The sequence below is a fragment of the Ranitomeya imitator genome, chromosome 2 (assembly GCF_032444005.1).
Source record: "Ranitomeya imitator isolate aRanImi1 chromosome 2, aRanImi1.pri, whole genome shotgun sequence".
In the NCBI taxonomy this organism is placed as follows: domain Eukaryota; kingdom Metazoa; phylum Chordata; class Amphibia; order Anura; family Dendrobatidae; genus Ranitomeya; species Ranitomeya imitator.
Window position 1 is genome coordinate 788912242 of NC_091283.1, and position 14262 is coordinate 788926503.

The following is a 14262-nucleotide window of genomic DNA, read 5'->3' on the forward strand; positions in this document are numbered from 1 at the left end:
ATGAGGGGCAAAAAATCTTGAAGGTGGTTTGGCCCGTCTAAACGAAACCGCCTGATCTGCGGGTTCCGTAGAGGGATCCTTAATGCCACAGGTTTGGTTTATAGCCCGAATGAGGTTCTGGACCGACTCACTCATGGTGGCGATTTGGCTAGGATCCAACTCCGACATCTCCTCTGAGGGCGCATCAGATAAAGCCTCGCCTGACTCAGGGGAGGAGGAACGGTGCGACACCAACCGCGGCGGAAGGCCGTGCGGCGAGATGGAACGCGAAGAGGACTCAGACCGACGTTCCTGTCTGGACCTTTTGTAGCTTAGCAAGGAGGGCTTGGGCGGCGGTTCCTGCGACCCGCTGGCCACAGCAGGGGTCTGCAAGGGTAACCGATCCAGCGCGGACACCAGGGTTTGAGATACCCGTGTTAAATCGGCCACCGATTGTGACAGAGAGGCGGCCCAGCCTGGGATGGGGGGATCACTCTCGGGCGGAACAGCCGGGGGATCCTGGGCGGTGGGAACAATCGGGTTGCTGCAGGACTGACACAGCGGGGAGGACTGACCTGAGGGAAGTTTGCTGTTACAGGACGAACATGCAAAGTACGTGACTAAGGCAGAAGATGAAGAAGTAGGAGGACGAGAGCGGCCCCCTTTAGAAGACATTTTGAGAGATCCCTGAAGATGCCAGTGGGTTAGGGGACAGTGGGGCAGAGAAGGGTGTCAGTCTGCAGTGCAGCTACTCACGACCCGGTCCTGGAAGATGTCCCACTTGTCAGCGGAGGACTCCTGTCCTGAGGGGCCGTATTCTGCGCAGATCGCTGAGCTCACAGAAAAAAACACGTGCGGGGCTGAGCAGGTGCTGCTGCGGAGTGCACACCAGAAGAGTGACTCAGTCCTGGAGGAAGTGGGTGGAGCCAGCCACGGAGGCGCCGGTGGGCAGGACAAATATGTCGGGCGGGAAAGAAGCCCGCCCGCAGACCGGAAGAGAGGGAGCGCGCAAACCGGAAGTAGGCCCCGGAGGAAGCCGGGGCCTAAAGTAGGAGCCGGCGGCCGAGGAGAAAACGCGGCGCCGGAAAGATGCGCCGGAAATGCGGCGCAGCAGCCTACCAGGCTGCGCCGCTAGAGAGAAACCCTGCTGCCGAGAAGCCCCCTGCGGCGCCAGAGCAGCGCGCCTCAGGAAGAAGCGGCGCGCCGGTCTGTCAGGGCCGCAGCGCCTGAGTGCCCCCGGGAATCGCGGCGCGCCGTCCTGTCAGGGCGGCAGCGCCGGAGATCCCCCGGCAAAAACTGCGGTGCGCCGGCCCGACAGGGCCGCAGCGCCTGTGTGCACCCTGGAAAACCGCAGCGCAGAGGCAGTGCGCCGCGGGGAGAAGAGTGGCCCCTACCGAAGGACTGGTAGGAGAATTCGCGGAGCCCACACTGGTAGGCAAACGGCGCGGCAGCCTATAACGGCCCCGCGTCCGTAAGAGAAGGTCTGCAGAAACTGCAAGCCCAGGTCGTGCTGCGGGAATCCAAGCAAGTAGTGACCCGGGATAAGGGAGCCCCTAGTAAGACCCCCAGGAAAACTCTAGGAAGGGATGGGGGGAAACGCGGCGCCGGAATACTTACCTCAAAAAAATCCCACGCCGGTACTAACCTTAAAAGGGGGATGAGACGTCCAGGGAGCTGATGGACGTCCTCGTCTCCACAACCGACAGGCTCTGGTGGGCGAGTGGGTGGGGGACGGAGCCAGGACCGGACTTCTGAGCACGCTTCTGTGCTAGGATCTTGGTCCTGGAGAGGGATCTATGAGGATACGGGGTGGCAGTACACGCCGTACTCATAGTCCGTATTGTGGGACTACAGGTGTGACTGCTCACCCTGTATCCCTCTGGAAGAAAACCTGAAAAGAAACGACGCACATTGAGGTAGATAAGGGTCTAATGAAAGACCCGTGTCCACCTCCTACTGACACTAAGCTAAACTGAAGAGTTTAATGCCAGTCGGTGGGGTGTACACTGCAGAGGAGGAGCTAATTTTTTTATTTGCATAGTGTCAGCCTCCTAGTGGCAGCAGCATACACCCATGGTTCCTGTGTCCCCCAATGAGAGGCGATAAAGAAAAAGAAAAGGCACGGATTAGACGCGGCGGCTGGGGGAGCGCACGGGGATGGGGAAAAAAAGTGAGCACGAGTGATGATAGGTGAACTGCGTCACCAATCAACGCTCGGCGGCGCTAAGGGGGTGAAAAAAAAGCAAGCACGAGTGTTGATAGGTGAACTGCGTCACCAATCAACGCTCGGCGGCTGCTAAATTTGGGCACAGATACGGCGCAAGGAGGGAGGATGGGAGAAGGGGGGATGGGAGAAGGGGGGAAGGGAGAAGGGGGGATGAATAGAGATCGGGCCGGGATCGGGGTATCAACACTTACGGTTTGTAGTCTCTCTTCTTTCTTCTCTCTTCTTTCTTTAGCAAGAATTGTGGTGTCACAGGCTACTGTGGCACCACAAGTCTCAGCACAGGAGGGGATCTCGCAGCGTGACCGCTCTGAAGGAATCCTCACCAAGTGTGAGGATTCCTTCAGAGCAGTTACACAGGTCAGGGGCAGGTGAGACAGGTCACACCGCTGCTGTGACCTGTGATTGGTGGGATCGATGATCACATCGATCCCACCAATCAAAGAAGGCCCTGGTGACGCTGGTGTTGCTATGCACCAGCCTATGGTCGGAGCTCACAGCTCCGATCATAGGCAGGTCACCAGCAGGTGACAGGCAGGTGACCGGCAGGTCACCATCAGGGCACAGCGCGGTCACACCGCTGCTGTGCCCTGTGATTGGCGCGATCGACGATCACATTGATCGCGCCAATCAGACTAGAAGGATCCCGATCAGGAGGCAGGGAACACGGGGCTGCAGAGCGCGCAGGTAGGCAGGACACAGCGGCGGTAATACCGCCGCTGTGTCCTGCGATTGGCGCGATCGATGTGATCGTCGATCGCGCCAATCAGCGTTGAATGCTCCGGAGCCATGGCCCGGGGCTGCAGAGCGCGCAGGGACAGGCAGGGCACAGAGCGGTAACACCGCCGCTGTGCCCTGCGATTGGCGCGATCGATCGATCTCGCCAATCCTGGGGGGGTTTGGGCCCATGCCTGGCATTGCCAGGCACTGGCCTAGGATCGAGTACATCGGTACTCGATCCTAGGCTGGGACCTCACTGTTTCAGCCAAATTGATTGGCTGAAACAATGAGAATGGCTGCTCAATTCTGAGCAGCCAATCGCAGCCTATCACAGCGATCGGGAGGCCGGGGGGGGGCGGCGACAGGCCCTAGGATGCCGACACCATCTTCCTGCAGGTAAGATGGCGTCGGAATTTTAATGCGATCACTGCAACTTAAGTCGCAGTGTCGCATTAAAGGGCATGACGTACTATTCCGTCCTTGGGAAGTAAAGCCCACCCCACATGGACGGAATAGTACGTCTGATGGCAGAAAGGGGTTAAAATATAATATATTAAAATATAATATGAGTAAAAATGGTACTTTTCTCCCTAAGAAAAACAAAAAAACATCGCCATCTCAAAAAAGTCCCTCAATGGAGAAAACAAAAATCGTTCGATTTTTTATTTTATATGGGCCCTCCCCTTTAAATATTACTTGGGAAGACACAGTAGGACCCAAGAGACATTACATGAACGGAACACCAATGGCATTCTGCAAATTCCACTACGACCCTTGTAGATATGAATAAATAGAAGGGTTTTATTAATGTCCTGCACTGAAAGACGTTCTTATTTCCCACTTTAGTAAGGAGAACACAAAATGCTTCCTTCAGTAACCGAAGCATCCCGGGTCTGCTCCGCCGTGCACACTAGCACTGAGGCTTCCACTTCTACTTAGCAATTACAAAATAATATTTTTAGAGGAAAAAGTATTGAAAAAATGTAATAAAAATAAAGCAGAGTAGATTTATCCTATTGATATTAAAGTATAAATACTACCGGAAGCGCGGGCACAATGCCGTCCATTCAGGCCTACAGAAAACCAACCTTTACGGAATGGCTTAAAGGCAGACTGGAGTCTTAGCGCCAACCACCACCCAACTCTAAGCATGGCAAAATGCCTCTTTATATCCTACAAGATAAAAATATATATTTTACATGTAGCACACAGCAAGAGCATACAGAGAGGACACCCATGAGGGTCTAGGTCCTCCATGCTGATAAAGGAATGCTGGGATGTGTGGTTCAACAACGCGCGAACGTAAGAAGCCGCTACCCTATAGGCGGTGTACTTGATGCTGCAATTACTGGCGGCTGTGGGAGAGCGGGACCCCAGGGCTGGGAGGAAGGGGTGTTCAGAGGTGCGGGGGCTCTGTCGGCATTTTGTGAAAGCCCGGAGCTCCTGCAATTCCATGGTTTACATTGCTGTGGACTCCAGGAAAATGGCAGCCCCACAAAGAGAGCTTAAGATCTCAGCACGGGGATCTCGTCTCCTGAAATCTTGGTGCAGAGATCTCCATCTGAACATACGCCGTCCCCGGAGTCCACTGCAATGTAAACCATGGAAGTGTGGGGGCTCCGCTGACGTTTTGTGAAAGCCTGGAGCCGCCGCACCGTTGCACCTCCAAACACCCTCTTTTCCCAGCCTGAGGCCAGCAGCTTCGCCCCACTCCTGCCCCCGGTAAAGTATATCCGAATTATAAGACGGAGCCCCATTTTCGCCCCAAATCTGGCGGAAAAAAGTGCGTCTTATAATACGAAAAATACAGTATTTGATACTCTCTCAATTTTGCAAATTTTCCCACCTACAAAGAATGGAGAAATCTGTAATTTTTATCGTAGCTACATGTCAACTGTGAGAGACAGACTCTAAAAGGAAAATCCAGAAAATCGCACTCTATGATTTTTACACAATTAAATTGAATTTTATTGCATGAAATAAGTCTTTGATCACCCACCAACCAGCAAGAATTGTGCCTCTCACAGACCAGTTTGTTTTCCTTTAAGAAGCTCTCCTACTCTGCGCTCATTAACTGTATTAACTGTACCTGCTTGAACTCATTACCTGTATAAAAGACACCTATCCGCACAATCAATCACACTCCAACCTCTTCATTATGGCCAAGACCAAAGAGCTGTCTAAGGACACCAAGGACAAAATTGTAGACTTGCACAAGGCTGGGATGGGCTACAGAACAATGGGCAAGCGGCTTGTTAAGAAGGCAACGACTGTTGGCACAATTATTAGAAAATGGACGAAACACAAGATGACTGTCAATCTTCCTTGGTCTGGGTTTCCATGTAAGCTCTCACCTTGTGGGGTAAGGATGATTCTGAGAAAGGTCATGAATCAGCCCAGGACTACACAGGAGGACCTCGCCAATGTCCTGAAGATAGATGGGACCACGTCTCAAACATTACCGTTAGTAACACTCTACACCGTCATGAATTAAAATCCTGCAGGGCACGCAAAATCCCCTTGCGCATGTCCAGGCCCGGAACACACTGCTAGCATAACTAAGGAGTGTCTCCAGAAGAAACATTTCACGGTCCTGGAGTGGCCTACCCAGTCTCCAGACCTGAACCCAATAGGAAATCTTTGGAGGGAGCGGAAACTCAATGTTGCCCGGTGACAGCTCCGAAACCTGAAAGATCTGGAGAAGATCTGTATGGAGGAAGTGTGTGCAAAACCCCCCCCCCAAAAAACAAGAAGCAAAAAACACCAAATCATCGAATGGCACATGTAGTTCTTTCCAATCTAGAAGAGAAGACTTGGCCGGTGAATGGCCACTATCCCACCATAATGGAGACCATGTACACCAAGTTCATGAGCGGCGGGATTAATCACAAGTAAGCCGCTACACTCTCAGTAATAAATACTAGTAGATGTCTGCACTCACTGAGGTTGTAAAAATGCTGCCAGAAGGCTTCCATCCATTTCTGAAGTTCTTCTTTGCTGTCAGTAGAAAATATTTTTGTTACCGCTTCTCCGGACACCAAGTTGATGATGGTAAAACTGTTGGTTCTTTTCTTGGAATCTTTCTCCACAGCGCGGATTCTTGTTTCCTAAAAAATGGGGGGAAAAAACAAAAATAAGTACATGTAACTATTGAATAAAAGCAAAAACAGGGTGGTGTACTCACTTTAGATCTTACGCATATTTTACACAGAGGTTCCTTTTTCCCAAAAAATAAGAGGACATGTCACCAGTATTTTTATTCCCCATTTTATTTCCATTTAGTGCTTCAGCAAGTCTGCTGGGCAGGAATGCTGCGACTACTGCGGATAATGCTGCAAACACTACGGACAACGCAGCATTGATACATATTCATTTACATCGTATACGCTATTAGATGTTGCCACAGACGGACATCCAGTGCCAAAGATACCTCCGTTTAAAAAAACAAAAACAGCTTGACTGTGCAATACAAATAAAATATTAATAGTTTTGACTTTTCACTAGATCAGTCATTGGAAATCCTCCTCCAGTGATAATGAGGTGACTCTGCTAACTATCCTCAGACTGTACAGTTAAGCTGGAAAATTAGATGCACGAAGCAGGACGAAGAAGGAAAAGTTGAAAATTATCAGGTTTCTTTTTTTGTATATACAGAATGATAATAAACAACTAACAAATGATACTTTCCCTTTAAACATTCTCCCATGGATGCAGTTTACCTTGTTAATAGGAATTGTCATGGTGGCTTCGAGTTTAGCCTCGATTTCTTCTGGTGTATAGTAACAATGAAGGTTGCCGCCTTTCAGAACACAGTACATTCTGATCCAACTACGAATGCCACCAGCCGTCTCCTACATTTAAATACGAGATAAGTATTAAAATTCTGTGTATCACTGCTCGTTTATGGAATATCACATATTAAATGAGGCAATTGTAGAAATTAACTGATTAACTATAGTGAAATTGCCTGATTATTTAGTGGTCATAGGGGACAGGAGGGATTATTTATACTCAGTCAGTTATTCATTTAGGGTGGAAATAAACACAACCTTAGGGCTCTTTCACACGTCCTGATATTTCTGGAGTCCATGTGTAACACTTGTGGTATATGGGTGGGAACCGTGTGCCACATCAGTATCACATGTACCGACGTCTGGGAAGCAGCGGTACAGTTAGCGTTGTTCCCAGGCGCCGGGTGCTGAAGACTCATCATTCTCCCCTGCTCGCGCTAAGATCTGCACTAGCAGAGGAGAATGTTGAGTTATATTCAACTGATAACAGCGTGAGCAAGCAGTGGCTGATGGGCCTACTAGCGCCGTCAGTCTACACCTGCTGAAGCTAACAACAGTGAGAGCAGTCGGCGGCTGATGGGAGTATTCATCAGCAGCCACCTACGCTATAAATAAAAGAAAAAAAAAAATGATGTGAGGTTCCCCTGTCTTTTGATAACCAGCCAGGCAAAACTGACAGATGGGGGCTGCAACCCTCAGTTGTCGCTTTAGCAAGTTATCAAAGTTAGAGGGATCCTCACAATACAACTATAGGATTAGTAATGGATAGGCAACTTCATCACTAACCCGTGGACTATATAATACAAAGGTGACACCAACCCCACAGATATGAACACCACTTGCCACTGCCACATGGCAAGTGCGAAGAGCCAGGCTAAGAGCCAGAATTGGCGCATTTAAGAGATGTGTAGACAGCTGTGGGCTGCTATTTTTAAGCTGGGGGAAGGGAAAATATCCATGGCCCCTTACCAGCCTGAGAATACCAGCCCCCAGCTGTCTGCTTAAGCAAGGCTGGTTGTCAAAAACTGGGGGATCCCACACCATTTTTTTTTATAAATTATATAAATAATTAAAAATATGGTGTGAGGACTCCTCTATTCTTAATAACCAGCCTTGCTGAAGCTGAGGGTTGCAGCAATCATCTGTCAGTTTTACCTGGCTGGTTATCAAAAATACAGTGGAGAAAGAAAGGAGTGCAATGAGAATTCAAGGCGAAGAGAGGGTTGCTCTACATGGGAGATATAAAGGAAAAAAAAATCTAAAATTCTAAAAATTTGAATTTCCACCCCCCCCCCCCCCCTCAAAAAATAAACAAAAAAACAAAAGAAAATGAGAAAGTCAAGTTTCCAGTCTCTTTTCTGCTTTAGGCTATATACAATCAAATATATAATACCTGCTGGTTAAGAAATCCAGTAATAACATCATCAGTCATACACGTGGGTTGTGCAACCAAATGGCAGCATAAATTACCATACAAGGGAAGCCAGAAAGAGGAATCCTCTGAAAGAGAAAATTAGGTCATAAGCCTTTGCCTTAAAACCTGACTAATTAAAGAAGCACTCTCAAAGATTTTATCCTCTTAATATATTGCAGTCATCATATTATGTAGCACTGTGTACTTACAATTGCTCATTTTGCCTTTCTACTCACGATAATTCTTCTTTTCTTTGCTCTTTGTAGAAACAGGACATCTCGTGTCCCCTCATAAATCATTCCCGTCTTCTATTCCTGACCCCACAGTGCCATAGAATATGATGACTGCAATATCTTAGAGAATAAAAAGCTTGATGGGAGGAGGAGGAGTGCTTTTTTAAAGGGAACCTGTCACCCCCAAAATCGAAGGTGAGCTAAGCCCACCGGTATCAGGGGCTTATCTACAGCATTCTGGAATACTGTAGATAAGCCCCCGATGTATCCTGAAAGATGAGAAAAAGACGTTAGATTATACTCACCCAGGGGCGGTCTGGTCCGATGGGTGTCATGGTCCGGCCCGGCGTCTCCCATCTTCTTACGATGACGTCCTCATCTTGTCTTCACGCCACGGCTCCCGCGCAGGCGTACTTTGTCTGCCCTGTTGAGGGCAGAGCAAAGTACTGCAGTGCGCAGGTGCCGGGCCTCTCTGACCTTTTCCAGCGCCTGCGCACTGCAATACTTTGCTCTGCCCTCAACAGGGCAGACAAAGTACACCTGCGCGGGAGCCACAGCGTGAATTCAAGAAGAGGACGTCATCGTAAGAAGATGGGAGGCCCCGGACCGGACCGCGACGTCCATCAGATCAAACCGCCTCTGGGTGAGTATAATCTAACCTCTTTTTCTCATCTTTCAGGATACATCGGGGGCTTATCTACAGCATTACAAAATACTGTAGATAAGCCCCTGATGCCGGGGGGCTTAGCTCACCTTCGATTTTGGGGGTGACAAGTTCCCTTTAAGTAAGTGTCACTGCAAACAGACTAAGCGGATCACAGAGGGGTTGGTGCGTGAGCCCGAAGTCACTTTCTCTGTGTAGGACTGTGGAGCCTCACTTGGATTCTCCATAGACTTACATTGAAACTGCTTCCACCCCACTCAACGTCACTTCGTGAGTCGGCCAAGAACAGTAGCGCTCAAGTGGGACCGAAACAAAAGCCGGAGAAGACGAAGGAAAAGAAAGGTGATCAGTAAATATAGCAATACACGTGCACGTCATCATAAGTAATTATGACAGGTTATTGAATACACATTTTGTTGGGACTTCTTTTGTAAAAAGAATCTGCAATGCTATGTAATCTGAGAGCAGCTGGATGTAGGGTTAGAGGCCTAGATTCCAGTGATGGATCACTTGCTGGTCTGCCTAGTGTACTTTTGATAAAACCATTGCTTTCTTTGCTGCAGTGCTCTGAATGCCAAGCCCTGAATAACCCCTCCAACCCCACTGATGAGTGCAGCGCCCCAGAGTCCTGGTCCTTGCAGTAATGTCGCTCTGCCGCTAAGGGGAGTGATGTTATGTCTGATTGCACTAAAGGAGTTCATCAGACCAGGTATCACAGCACACATTACACTTCACACTCCGGCCACTAGGGGGAGCAAAAGGCACTATGTATTAGGACACTCCTCACACTGGTAAAACTGGGGGTCGGATAGGAAGTTAGAACAGAATGCAGCCTGGGAGAGCTCCAGGGAGGACCTCATGGGTGGGTTCCTGACAGGGGCCTAGCAGAACAAATAGAAAGCAACGGAACCGCGCCTGCACTACCTTGCGGCGGTATCCTAAGAAACGACACGAAGAGAAGGATATTGTGGAATGTGAGAAATGAGATCAAGCACAAAGGAGAGCCAGTAGGAGTCGTGCCTCGAGAACGGCAACTTCCTACTGAGGCGCGTAGCCGGTGACCGGAACACCGAGGAAGTAACTGACTATGCCTTACTTCAAATACCGCAGGACAGTTAATTATAGGTTGGCTGTCTACCATACATCACCTAAGCAGACATAGGGGGCAAACGTGGAGAGGGGCGTCTGTAGGGTCCCAGAATAGCTCCGAGCCTTCCCGTCAAACGGGTGTGTCCTATCCAGATAACTTGGGTGACGAAGAGAGAGAGAAAGAGACAAAGAACGAGAACAGAAGTTGTGAGGACTATCTTGAATGCTCAGCAGGGAAGAACTACAACACACAGGCGCTAGTGGTAGGCACTGATTTCCACCTGCAAAGGGAACTCTGGATGTGCCCATCCCGACCTTCCAGGTTTCCTGTTGCGGCGACTGATTCACGAACCTGGTGTGAGGTCATTTGTGACTCGTACGGGTGATGATATAAGGCAAACCTGGGATCCTGGAAGGTCAGGAAATTCGCCCAACTCTAGTGCGTAACTAGAGAGCACGGGCCTGGACCGAGGACTAACGCTGCGCGAAGCGATTCGCTAATGTCTACTGCTGACAGACTCTGAGGATTGCACCAGTGTTTCCCAAACTCCAGTCCTCACGGCCCCCAGCAGGTCATGTTTTCTGGTTTTCTATAGTCTTTATGATGCTTTGATGACACTTCCATCACCTGTGCAATACTAACAGAATCGTGAGAACATGATCTCTTGGGGGCTGTGAAGTTGGGATATGGGAATCACTCGGTTACACGATGGCGTGCTGCGCGACAGAATGCTAAGACAAGTTGTGCAACCAAAAATCTGTGAAATTGGACCGCAAATTGTTCAGAATATTTTTTAACTGATATTTGCTGTAAAAAAAAAAAAAAAGAAAATCGCAGATACGGTGCACACAAGTTGCAGTTGCATGTGACTCGCACTGATGTCTATGGCAAATGAGTCGTGTGCAACTTATGACCGGAGACAGAAAATCCAACACATTTGGAAACAACTTTCAGGTCGCAACGTGGCGCCTTAGGCTACTTTCACACTTGCGTTGTTCGGCGTCCGTTGCAATGCGTCGTTTTGGGGATGCAGGATGCATTTTTCCCCCCATAGACTTGTATTGCCGACGGATCGAGACGTATGGCCATACGTTGCGTCCGTCATGCACTGGATGCATCGTGTTTGGTGAACCGTCGTCACGAAAAAACGTTCAAGGGAACGTTTTTTCGTACAACGGGTCCGCCATTTCCAAACCGCGCATGCGCGGCCGGAACTCCGCCTCCTTCCACCCCGGGACTTTAGAATGGGCAGCGGATGCGTTGAAAAACTGCACCCGCTGCCCACGTTGTGCCGAATTTTCACAATGTGCGACGGTACGTCGCGCCGACGCTTAGCGACAGCCCCGTACCGACGCAAGTGTGAAAGTAGCCTTAGGAAACCGGCACGGTGATTCGAGTGTCGACACTATGTAGCCTTTCCTATACAGTGCAACCTTTAGTAGTGGCATTAGGTGCTGGGCTAGGTGTGTTCGGACCCTGCACGCCTGCCCTGAAAGGCTAAGGCATGTATGGAAACCGTACAAGCATTTCCCGAATATTACACGGCGCTCATTAGTAGATGCGACGTCGAGAGTGCACCGCGCCATAATGAGGAGGTCGTATCCCGGGTTTTCTAATAAGGGGGCAACACGTCTAGGAAAAAAAAGGAGGCACGTTCTAACGAAAGACGAGACATCTTTAAAAGTGCAACTTGCATAAAAATTCTGGTCTGAAGGAGCCATCAAGATTAATACAAGAACACCATAGGGGTGATTTCTTACTGCCACATTTTTATACATTGAGAAACTATTCTACACGAACAGCAATAGGATCTAATCATTAACACACGTGCACACTTACCATGTGCGGTACTAGTGAGGGTATGAGTTCTGAAGCTATCCTCCACACTGTCCAGCAGGAGTGTAATATGAGCCAGACGGTTGTATTTTGCTCCCCTAAAATATAAACCAAAACAGACAAAAAATATATTACGGTATTTACAGCATATTAGTACATATCCCCCTAATGATTCAGCAGGACCGGATATCTGCACGGCCTCTGGTCTACAAAAGCATGCACAACGAATTCTAGCGTACTTCTTTAAAAGGGAATCAGTCAGTAGGAATACTCCTAAGCTGTCTATATGGACATGCAGATTATACAGTTGTGGCCAAAAGTATTGACACCCCTGCAATTCTGTCAGATAATACTCACTTTCTTCCTGAAAATGATTGCAATCACAAATTCTTTGGTATTATCTTCATTTAATTTGTCTTCAATGAAAAAAAACACAAAAGAGAATGAAGCAAAAAATTGATCATTTCACACAAAACTCCAAAAATGGGCCAGACAAAAGTATTGGCACCCTCAGCCTAATACTTGGTTGCACAACCTTTAGCCAAAATAACTGCGACCAACCGCTTCCGGTAACCATCAATGAGTTTCTTACAATGCTCTGCTGGAATTTTAGACCATTCTTCTTTGGCAGACTGCTCCAGGTCCCTGATATTTGAAGGGTGCCTTCTCCAAACTGCCATTCTTAGATCTCTCCACAGGTGTTCTATGGGATTCAGGTCTGGACTCATTGCTGGCCACCTTAGAAGTCTCCAGTGCTTTCTCTCAAACCATTTTCTAGTGCTTTTTGAAGTGTGTTTTGGGTCATTGTCCTGCTGGAAGACCCATGACCTCTGAGGGAGACCCAGCTTTCTCACACTGGACCCTACATTATGCTGCAAACTTTGTTGGTAGTCTTCAGACTTCATAAAGCCATGCACACGGTCAAGCAGTCCAGTGCCAGAGGCAGCAAAGCAACCCCAGAACATCAGGGAACCTCCGCCATGTTTGACTGTAGGGACCGTGTTCTTTTCTTTGAATGCCTCTTTTTTTCTCCTGTAAAGTCTATGTTGATGCCTTTGCCCAAAAAGCTCTACTTTTGTCTCATCTGACCAGAGAACATTCTTCCAAAACGTTTTAGGCTTTTTCAGGTAAGTTTTGGCAAATTCCAGCCTGGCTTTTTTATGTCTCGGGGTAAGAAGTGGGGTCTTCCTGGATCTCCTACCATACAGTCCCTTTTCATTCAGACGCCGACGGATAATATGGGTTGACACTGTTGTACCCTCGGACTGCAGGGCACCTTGAACTTGTTTGGATGTTAGTTGAGGTTCTTTATCCAGCATCCGCACAATCTTGCGTTGAAATCTCTTGTCAATTTTTCTTTTCCGTCCACATCTAGGGAGGTTAGCCACAGTGCCATGGGCTTTAAACTTCTTGATGACACTGCGCACGGTAGACACAGGAACATTCTGGTCTTTGGAGATGGACTTGTAGCCTTGAGATTGCTCATGCTTCCTCACAATTTGGTTTCTCAAGTCCTCAGACAGTTCTTTGGTCTTCTCTCTTTTCTCCATGCTCAATGTGGTACACACAAGGACACAGGACAGAGGTTGAGTCAACTTTAATCCATGTCAACTGGCTGCAAGTGTGATTTAGTTATTGTCAACACCTGTTAGGTGCCACAGGTAAGTTACAGGTGCTGTTAATTACACAAATTAGAGAAGCATCACATGATTTTTCGAACAGTGCCAATACTTTTGTCCACCCCCTTTTTATGTTTGGTGTGGAATTATATCCAATTTGGCTTTAGGACAATTCTTTTTGTGTTTTTTCATTTAAGACAAATTAAATGAAAATAAAGAATTTGTGTTTGCAATAATTTTCAGGAAGAAACTGAGTATTATCTTACAGAATTGCAGGGGTGTCAATACTTTTGGCCACAACTGTAGGAAGCTAAATAAAATGATACTTTGACATCTGCGATCCGATGTTTTATTCCAGAGAAATCCATGTTTTTCTTATTATGTATATGAGCTGTTCAGATCTATGGGCAGGACATAGATCTCCATGAGAATCTGCCTCCAAAAGATTATTTTTAATGAAAGGGAACATTAAAAACAGGAGACATGTAGACCAGGAGAGCAGACGGTCAGTCAGTCAGTACATGTCTCACACTGGTAACTCCCCCAGTCATTTACAATAATCTCTGGAGGCAGAGTCTCATGGATATCAGTGTCCGGTCTAAGAGCTTTACAGCTCACATACATATTAAGAAATTTACATTTTAGAAGTTTTACTGGCTATTTTTGCAGTTTTCGATGTATGCAAAGAGCAA

The 14262-nt window shown here is 48.0% G+C and overlaps 1 protein-coding gene across 2 annotated transcripts in view; it reads right to left on the bottom strand.

The window, feature by feature from the left end:
• Positions 1–14262, bottom strand: part of RTKN2 (rhotekin 2) — a 60000-nt gene that overhangs the window by 19445 nt on the left and 26293 nt on the right. For both annotated transcript variants that reach the window (XM_069753622.1, XM_069753621.1), the window contains 4 exons: positions 11955–12049; positions 8108–8214; positions 6643–6774; positions 5865–6030 (listed from right to left, as the gene is read on the bottom strand). In XM_069753622.1, the coding sequence (XP_069609723.1) occupies positions 5865–6030; positions 6643–6774; positions 8108–8214; positions 11955–12049 (500 nt within the window). The remainder of the gene's footprint in view (positions 1–5864; positions 6031–6642; positions 6775–8107; positions 8215–11954; positions 12050–14262) is intronic.